We start from the raw sequence: 10537 nt of genomic DNA on the forward strand, positions 1-10537 counted from the left end.
CAGGATTTTTAACTGTTGACGTTTTTTTTATAACTTACACTTGTTGTACATAGATGCCAACCATTACGGTTTTTCCGTAGTTTTTTCCGATTTTGCGATACAAACTACGCTATTACGGTCAAAGGCGAATAGTTATGGATTCCCGATCATCGGCGTTCAATTTCTTAAAACGTGGATTTTTATCATTACTTTTCCGTCTTGGTCCGGTATTTAGAAAACGCCAATGTACTGCTTCCGGTTTCTCGGGAGTTATCAACCTATTGTTGGGAACTAACTGACTTAAGAAGAGGCAAACTTGCATTTAATGAAGTAGCTTCCCCCTTTCTCTACTTCTCCTTGACAAAACGAAAATATATGAGTCGAGAACATCTGAACAGTTACTGAATGGAATACATATTAGAGACAACATGTTGAACGACAAATCTTAGTGCACATCATTTTGCAACCACTTGTCAGTAATTTTTATTGGTAAATGCAAGTTTATGAACGATTACTGAAAACTTTTCAAAAATACGGAAAATTTGATAGTTTCTTACTGATTGTGTCAAAAGGGGTTGGCATCTATGGTTGTATCTATTCATTCAAAGTTGTAAATATTTCTATAATTCTTTGTCAGTTTTACTAAATTATTTTATCAAATTTTATATGATTTTTTAACTAAATTGTCACAGTGGCTCATTATATGATTTTTTTCCAACTTATTCACATAGGCATGTAAGTTTGAGAAGTTGAATTTCCTAAGTGGAAATAACGGTGGTAAAATCCATATTCAATGTATTTCTTTACTCTGTAATGGATGACTGGATGATGAAAACAAGTTTGTTTACAACGAATTCTGTGTAATAAATATCATCATATCAATAGATAAGCCTTGTCCACAAGTCCCTGAATTATGCAGAATATTATCAAATTGTTGTAAAATTTGTATACTTGTGTTCTCTAAGTAAATGTCAAGATCAGCAGTATAGATTATGGGAAAAAGTAGGCATTGATTTCTTTATTTGCTAAGCAGATTTTGCATATCTAAATCTAATGGAAAGAGCTCAGAAACTAATGAAACAGAAAGTCATACATTCAATTCACAATTTACAATAGAAAGACATTTTACTATTATATAACAAGACTTAAATTAAATTTAAAATTTCTTATGTACTTTACAATCAAAATTTTATCTGGTTGTTTTTTCAAACATTTTTCTCGCAACTTGACATTTCAGTATGGATTTTATAAGAAGCTATTTTAAAAGTTATGAGTATTTCTAAAATGCAACATCTTGCCTCAGGTGACTTTACCTTAGATTTACCCTAGTTTCAACTGATAAAAAAAAAATATTATTGACTAATTCCAAAAGATTTGTTAATAAAATTGAGAATGGAAATGGGTAATGCATCGAAGAGACAACAACCTGACCATAGAAAAAAAACCAGCAGAAGGTCACCAACAGGTCTTCAATGTAGCGAGAAATTCTCGCACCCGGAGGCGTCCTTCAGCTGGCCCCTAAACAAATATATACTAGTTCAGTGATAATGAACGCCATACTAATTTCCAAATTTTACACAAGAAACTAAAATTAAAATAATACATGCATGGTTTCAGTTATAACTGATTCTCTCAAAGAGAATTTTCTACAAAAGTTCGCACTATTGAGAATTTCTGTGTTTTATCCATATTTGGAAGAAGTATTTATTCAAGGTCTTTGGTTGTTTAGTAAAAGGCTTTGTAACATTTAGATAAAAGGTTAAGATTAATCAATATATTGAATAGGCAATGTTATTTGTCTATGAAATATAAGACCTTGTTGTTACATAGAGTTACAGCAAGCGGATCCCACTCTTTGTATGTAAAACAGAACTTATAAGCTTACAAAGCAGGATAATTGACCGCTGGTAAAATCAAAGAAGCCTTTTAACCACCATTCCAAATGATGTCTACTAAAGTGTGAGAAGAATAATGAAATTCCTTGTTTGTGGCAAAAGATGGGAAACTTAGTATTCACTTCAATGCGATGTATAACAACATTTATTCCGCTAGTTTCTACTTAATCATGAACTATCGGGAGGTCAGTTTCAAAGAATCGATTACTGAAGAGAACACTTCCGTAATTTGAAATGTAACAGACAAATAAGACATCTACAAAACATTATGTGTTAGGGATCAGATAACTAATAGCAAATGTTATTTAGTAATCTTCAGATGATTTGAGACAGTGTAGATGCTTAAGTTAATTAATTTGAGTTGTACCTAAACGAAGTGCATAGAACTAACTACGTGTTATGTAATGTATCTAATTGTTATTAACTAGCAATACATTATTCTATCTAGCTTATCTGAGACTAAACTTATGTTCTTAGTTTAAATTGAGCAGTAGTATCCTTATGTCACCCTTATGTTCATAGAAATTGGGAAACACATCTAACATTGTCTAAAACCGGATGCAAAGTATGTAATACAAATTACTTGAATTCCAGCCTGCTCGGGACAAAGCTTATGTTCTAAGTTTATGTTGAGCTGTTATCCAATGTTTATATAAGAAAGAAAACCCATCTAACATGTATAATATCAAATACTTGTAAACTTTTTGAAAATGTCAGCATGCATGCACGATGCACTTAAGTGGCATGGCTGACATTTCAAAAATGAAATATCAGGTGCCAAAATAAAATTAGTTCCATATTACAGTGTATAAAAACAGATGCAAATGTCGTGTTTGTATGTCATTTTCATAATTACATCAATCCCAAACAAATCAAGATCTGAAATAATAAAAATATACAATTTGAAAACATCACACAGGCATTGCAAGAATTGAACATTGATTGCCAAGATAATTAATCACATCTTGGTAATGAGAGATACGTTATTCCCTCGGTAATTGTTTGGCACACTTGTAATGTAATCAGAAAATGATGCTTCACTTGTAATTTGTTAGATGAATTATAAATGAATGTAAAGGTAATGATTAGGGAAAATATGTAAACAAAGTATTGATGGGTACATTGTTGTGGCGGAGCTATAAATTTGTTCGGTAAATAAAATTATTGATTTATCGAAAGTTCAGTTTAAGTTTAAAATGTCGCAAACTTTATTTCAATAAAAGAAGTCATGAGAAAAAAGCTGGGTTTTGAGATTTTAATTTGATCAATATGTTAAAGAAATTGAATAAAGTAGGTATATTGTAGACATTAATGGTAATTTTTTTGTCTGTGTCAGCGTCTTTCAGCTGTGTATTATTTTGTATAAAACAAATTGAGCCATGGGCTAGGTTGTTTAATGGAATATTACAGCTATTTCATTAGATCTTATTATGTTGATACAAATCAAAATGAAACACAAGGTCATTCACTTCTAATAACTTACTTCCTAACTATATGTCTTTTCTTGTCAAGAAAACTAATTTGTATGTTTCGAAGTTGCATAAAATTGCACTGACGTTGCATGTTCAAATGAAATTTATGGATTTGATTAAATGTCATGAATTGCTGATGAAAGGAAATTGAATATTTATTATTTTTATTTTCCAGGTGTGCGTTTAGACCGTGTGCGTGGTGGCAGACAGAAATACAAGAGAACTGTCGATTCTCAGCCAATCATACAACATATCCTTCCTATGGTGAAAAAAGCTTGTATAGAAGGTTGGTATTAGATTGGTCAAAGGGAGATAACTTATGAATAATTACAATTTTATGTTTTCTTCTATATTACAAAAACCTATGAAATTACATTTCTTTAAATTTTGACCTTTGATTGATTAGATGAATCTTATCTTCTTAATTGAGGACCATTGGATATTAAATTTGGTGGGGGAGTGGGAGGGGTCATGATTGTTTAAACAACAGAAAATAATATATCTGGGTAAATCTATACAATGGATGTTGCTGCACCAAATGTATTGTAGCTCAAAAAATCAAATTATATAGCAGGAATCCAGTACCAATATAAAATACACTTAAGCAATTAATGAAAATCCTCTGTTGCAGTAAACAGAGAAACTGTTTCAATGAATTAAGAACTTGTTCACAAGTAAATATTGATATGATACATTTTATTTTTCAGTGTGTGAGAATAAGATTTTAACACAGTTGGGCAGTATAGAATTGCAGTTGGATAAACTGTATGCCAATCCTGACCCAGATCTTCAGGGTGATGAAATTCGTTTCTTAGCAGCAGTATCAGATCTAGCCGACAGAGAACTTGTCATTACAATCAGCTGGGCCAAACAAGTACCAGGTAGACATTATTATAAGAATGCAGAGGTCTGACGAATATTCAATTGGCCAAAAATTTTTATGTTTAAATACTTAAATATTCCTTTATTCTTTTTTTTATTCCTTTGCTGCAGCATACTTTTTATACGCCCGTCAAAATTTTGACGGGACGTATTATGGTATACAAATGTCCGGTGTCCGTCCGTCTGTCCGTCCGTCCGTCTGTCTGTCCGCGTAAACATGTTGCACCGTAACTTGAGAACGACTTGTCCAAATTTCATGAAACTTAATATAGTTGTTTCTTATGATGGCAAATGATCTGTATACTTTTTGGTGAAAATAAGATTTAAACTTTTTGAGTTACGGCACTTTGTAACTAAAACAGGGGTGTGTTTTTTTCACATGTCGCACCGTATCTCAAAAACGATTCTTCATAATGGCTTAAAACTTTACACACTTCTTAGTTATATTAATCTTTATATCTGTATACTTTTTGGTGATGATTCAAATTTTCATTTTTGAGTAATTGAGTATTTTGTAAAAAAGGGGGAGGTTTTTTTTACATGTCGCGCCATATCTCAAAAACGATTTATGATTATTGCTTTTAAAAACTTTACACATGTCTTTGTTATATTAATCTAAAGATCTGTATACTTTTTGGTGATGATTAAAAATTTTATTTTTGAGTAATGGAGTATTTTGTAAAAAAGGGGGAGGTTTTTTTATATGTTGTGTCGTATCTCAAAAACAATTTTATTATTGCTTAAAACTTTACACACTTCTATGTTGTATTATTGTAAAGATCTGTAGTGTATACTTTTTGGTGATGATTCAAAATTTTATCTTAGTGATATTTAGTATTTTGTAAAAAAAAAAAAAAAGTGGGGGGTTTCATATGTCCCTCCGTGTCTCAAAAACAGTATATGGTTATTGCTTAAAACTTTCTTAGAAACTATTTCTGATTATTGCATGAAAATTCCACGCAAGACGTCGGGCGTATCATGCGCTCATGGCACAGCTGTTTATTATAAAACTAAGCAATTGGACGATTATTAAATGAAGCGGTTATGGGAACATACTATATTTATAATAAATTATTACCACCAAACAGAGACTACATTTGATTTGGACATCACTTTTACCACTTAAGTTATGTCCCTTTATTAATGGAAAAATAGCTATATTTGACTATACTTTCAAGTGTTTTTTTCTTCTTCAAATTTTGAAAAGAAAGTTGATTGTTTTGCAACAACTGCTAATATCTAACATGTATAATAAATATGAAAATAAATATTACTCTTTTGTATTCCAGGTTTTTGCAACCTGTCATTAAGTGACCAAATGAACTTATTACAACATTCATGGCTAGAAATACTTTGTCTCAACCTGGTGTATAGATCTTGTCCATATACGTCATACATACGCTTTGCCGAGGATCTTCAACTTACTCCAGACGAAAGCAAACAATGCCAGTGTTCGTTAGAACTTGATAATCTCACTAGAAAACTTGCCAAAAAGTTCACCAATATGGGTGTTACCAAAGAGGAATACCTTCTTCTGAAAGCCATGACACTATGCAATACAGGTAAGTTTATAAAATTCCAATCTGATTGGTCTCCCTGTGTAAGTTTGCTTTTTCAACCGATAAAAGCTGTCCACCATAACATAGTTGGGGGTTCTGAAAGTGGAATGAAACACCATCAGTCATTTAATCATTTGAAAATTCAATGGCTACTAGTTGATTATATTACATAAGAAAAAAAGTTGAAAGATACATACAAATTCAAACATATTACAGATATAAAATAGTTTAAGAGAGACATGGACTTGTTCCGTTAAAAAAGTCATGCCAGTTGTTATGCCTTTTAGCAAATAAACTGTAAAAATACTGTCAAGTAAACCAATTTATTTGGGATGGTTGAGTAATTGGTCATACCAAAATTAAACTAATTTCCGATGTGGAAAAAAAATTGCTACAATTTATACAGCCCTTAAGTCAGAAACTTACAACGGAAAGGTGCTCAAAAATTGTTTATCATTTTAAATTTCGTAGACCAAAGAAAAGCTGGGGTATAAAAATCAAATTGTGTGTTCATAAAAAGAAGAAAAAAAGATATACCGGTATGTGTGTTTATAAAGTTTTGTATGTTTTCTTTTTGCAGATGTAGTTATAGAAAATAGTGAAGCTATAAAGGCATTACAAGACAGACTACAAGATGCTCTGTTAGAATATGTCAAGAATCGGTACTCTGGGAATCTACGGAGAGTTGGACATTTATACATGTTGCTGCCATCCTTAACTCACATGAAACTTCTCACCAAACAATATTGGTTTGACATTAAAAAAGATGGACGTGTAATGATGCACAAACTATTCCTAGAAATGTTAGAGGCAGATTCCTGATGAAGCAGTTTTATAGTTGAACTTGTGTGATATTTTAAAAGTGCTAAAAATAGAGCTTTCAAAATAGTTATATTTAGAATCAGGAAGTTTTATTGTTGTAGATACTGTTATGTAGATTTGCGTGTCAATTTAGAGACATGTGATATTGTGTGGTGCACCAAGTCTTTGAAAAGGATTATACACAGATAATGGAGCTAATCTTTATCCTTTGTAATGCGTTTCGTCCTTCTTTTGCTTTACTTGTCACAAACAATTATGCAAACTGGTAGAGGGTATATTTAGTCAAGAATCTATCAAGTTTAGTGAAAAATTCATTTTAACTTGTCTATTTAAAAGTAATATAATATAAAAGTATGAAATTTTTTAGTTGCCCATAATTAGTTTATTATTTATAGAGACAGCAATGAAAAGAAGAATTTGTAATACATTAAAAGTTACCGCTGAAGAGTGTAAATAAAACTAGAATGATGGCTTATGCAGATGACCAAAATAACTTGACTAAGGGATCTATAGATGTCAAACCAACTGTGATACTTTTCAATATTAATCAGATAGAAAGAAATGTATGTTTTAATGCAATCACCTCCCTTCTTAGAAAAATGTCCATGCAAAATATAATTATATGTTGGATCCACTTAAAATTGGTAAATTTAATCATATTTAAACCGTAGCAACTTTGATTTAAAATTTTCAAAAATTGCTGAAAAATTATATAATTTATGTTATAATCTTTTAGAATATATTTGATGACTCTCGAGAAATTTTGTGTAATCAGAATGGTATATATTACAAAATTTGGTATATTTATAGCAGATCTCATCCATGTGTTAACCCATTTTCTTGCAGATAAGTAATTTGACAAAGATGATGTCATTTGAAAACAAATCGTTAGGTAGTTTTCAATCACAGTCAAATTTAAACAGCTTAATTCAGTTTTCAATTACATTTTAAATAAAGTCTTGATAGAATTGTTTTACTCAAGAGCATGGGTTAACATGTGAATGAGCTATGTTGTAAAGTATATGGAGGCTTAAACTGTTTCATCTATCCTCTAGTCATAAATTTTCCTTTTATTGAAATCTGTTATCAAAGACTTGGTGAAAATAGAAAAAAAAATGTGTTCCAATTTATTTTATTATACTAAAGTGTGATATATTATTTACGTTTGAAAATAACCATTTTTATAGTTGTTAGTTGATCAGGAAATATTGTTTTTTTATCTCCTAACCTGAAAATAAATGTCTGTCAGGGATATTAACCATATTTCATATCCATGTTTGTTATACTGTTATCTTCGTGTCCCTTTTATGCAATTTTTTACAGATTTTTTTGACAACTATTTAAAATTTTACAAGTTTAAATATAATATAATAATAGCTAGTTTAACATGGTCTGTTTTAATTATATACATCAGTGGGAAAAGCTATCTTGACCAAAATCACATTATTCAACATATTGTGGTTTATTTTCTTAGGTCTTAGGCAGGATTTCTTTCCATGTAGGGTTAATTTTTTGCATTAGTTGTTGAAAGATAGAAAAAAAAGTCTGTAGTTCAAAATGTATGTTTTCCCAACAGACCCTATAAGAATCAAATTATAAAGGACTAAATACTCAACATAAATATAAAGTAGTCTTTGAAAGGTCTTAAGCCTCATATGTTCAGATTTAAGTTTTAGGTTTAGTTAAAAGAGAACATCTCTCTCAACAAGATATTGACTTCTCAACACTCTTTTGAACCATACTAATATTGTGTGTTTAAGATAAAGCTATGTCTTAATGATATAGTAGGGGGCATTATATGTTTTCCAGTCTGTGCTTCCATCAATCTGTACATCCTGTATCAGGCTGAAGTGTCAGTTTACTTACCATTAAGTTGCAAAAACATCAACTTGAAACCATAAGTTAAGATCTTTTAAAAATAGAAAATAAATAAGGTTTTTGATCCTTATTTCACAGTTCATTAATCACACTAGACATGGAAATCGGATATTGTTAAAAAGGATGATGTTCTATGGACATATTTTTTTTTAAATTAAAGGATAATTAGAATAGTTTAACAATTAGTTAAGACTTCTGTAGTAAAAATATTGCTTTAAATAGTTATCAGAAGTCACATAATTCATGTGTTTTATACATGAATGTTACCAGGCCAGTTACAGAAATAGGTAATTCATAATATTATCATTGCTATCCTTGGCAGACATAAGATTTTTGTCCTTACTTTCATTGGTGAATTTGATCTCAAATTTCTTTTTTTATGTAGAAATCCATTGTAAATATCATACGCTATAAAAGTAGAAGATTTTCATGAATGTTCATTCATACTTGTATATGAATGAATATAGTCTAGTCAAGTCATCAGAATCCATGATGTAAATACATATAGATCATAAGTATTAGAAAAAGAATGAAATTACATTTAAAATTCATTGTCAGTATAGTTTCAAATTTTAAGGAATGCATGAAAGATCCAAATATGGATTATTTTAATGTGTACATAAGAAAATATTTATTGTAATCATTCAAAGGAAATTGATAGCTAAAAATGTATCGAAAAAATAAAAAAAAATATTAAAAAGGAAAAAAATAAAAAATAAAAAAAGGAGAAAAATTCATAAAAATAAAAAAAAATAAAAAAAATTATAAAATAAAAAAAAATATAAAAAAATAATAAAAAAAAAGAAAGAAAAAATAAAGAAATAAAAAGAAAATGATAAAAAAAAAAAAAAAAAACACAATGTCCCAGTAAATACAGAAAAATCTGTATTATGAGGTTGTTTCAGGAATAAACAAAGGGTGCATATGATTGGAAATGGACATTTGCTAATTATTGTCGGTAATGCAGTGTGCTATTTCCTGTAGCTGTAGTAATCCTGAATAATAATTATCAACTTTTGTCTTTTCTTACTATCATCCTTTTGATATATTTCTGAAATGAACCTTTATGTAAGCAAGTTAAAAATGTGATATAATCATAAAATTGTTAAAAAAAAAAAAAAAAAAAAAAAAATTTCAAGTAAAAAAATAAATATATGAAAAATAATTGCAAATCCCACATAACAGACACTGTTATATGAACATGATACTACTAGTAAATTTATTGAATTAAATTCACCATTGAGAGTATGGACAATTATCATGAGTTTTTGTTTGAGTGTGAACCTTACCATTCCTTTTTTGTCATTGAGAGATAAATTGTATGAAATTTTCTTCTGATTTGAAGTTACTTTGAAGAGTTTATTATGCTATTGAAAAGGAATATAAAAGTTTTGTTTTAATCATTTTACAGAATACAGATAAGATATACATAACTTGGAAGAAAAGCATTCTTATAAAAGATCTTACATTTCAATAGTTTTTACTTTTGTCTTATTGTATTTAAAATGATTTCATTGCTGTTATGAATCCGTCCAGAGTACATCAAATGAACAAAAATCCATTGCATGTACATGTATTGAAAGTTTCAAATAGTTAAACTTGCGTGTTAAGCCACATATCATTTTGATTTTATTAAGTGTGTTAGACTTGCATGTTGATGTGGAAAAAGTGTTTGTTTAAATATGTCTGTGTTTACAATTAAAATGTAATGATAACAGCTATTGAACATGTAAATACTTTAGAATTCCTTGTTTTAGGACACGACAACAATGCTTTTCTTCCCTGTCTAAATAATTCTTTCATGTAAATGAAACAAGTTGCTTTGAAGGATGATAAAAAAAAATATCACTTTAAAGTAATATGACCAAAAATAAAGACAAAATATCCCCCAAGAAAATATCTCAAAAAAGTTTTAGTAATAAATTTAAGAAACTCTTCAAAGTAATGAACAGATTTCATAGAGTGGCTTGCTTTTGCTTGCATATTTTCATTATATTGACTGCCATTTTGACTGTACTTAGATTTTGTTTTGTTTTAAGAGAATGGTTGA

General features: G+C 29.5%; 1 protein-coding gene across 6 annotated transcripts in view; it reads left to right on the forward strand.

Moving 5' to 3' along the window:
• LOC134710854 (steroid hormone receptor ERR2-like) overlaps positions 1 to 9175 on the forward strand; it is a 49348-nt gene extending 40173 nt beyond the window's left edge. For all 6 annotated transcript variants that reach the window (XM_063571259.1, XM_063571260.1, XM_063571261.1 and 3 more), the window contains 4 exons: positions 3522 to 3632; positions 4054 to 4227; positions 5518 to 5790; positions 6368 to 9175. In XM_063571259.1, coding sequence (XP_063427329.1) covers positions 3522 to 3632; positions 4054 to 4227; positions 5518 to 5790; positions 6368 to 6609 — 800 coding nt within the window. In that variant the 3' untranslated portion in view covers positions 6610 to 9175. The remainder of the gene's footprint in view (positions 1 to 3521; positions 3633 to 4053; positions 4228 to 5517; positions 5791 to 6367) is intronic.
• The last annotated feature ends 1362 nt before the right edge of the window (positions 9176 to 10537 follow it).

The sequence above is a fragment of the Mytilus trossulus genome, chromosome 3 (assembly GCF_036588685.1).
Source record: "Mytilus trossulus isolate FHL-02 chromosome 3, PNRI_Mtr1.1.1.hap1, whole genome shotgun sequence".
NCBI classification, from domain to species: domain Eukaryota; kingdom Metazoa; phylum Mollusca; class Bivalvia; order Mytilida; family Mytilidae; genus Mytilus; species Mytilus trossulus.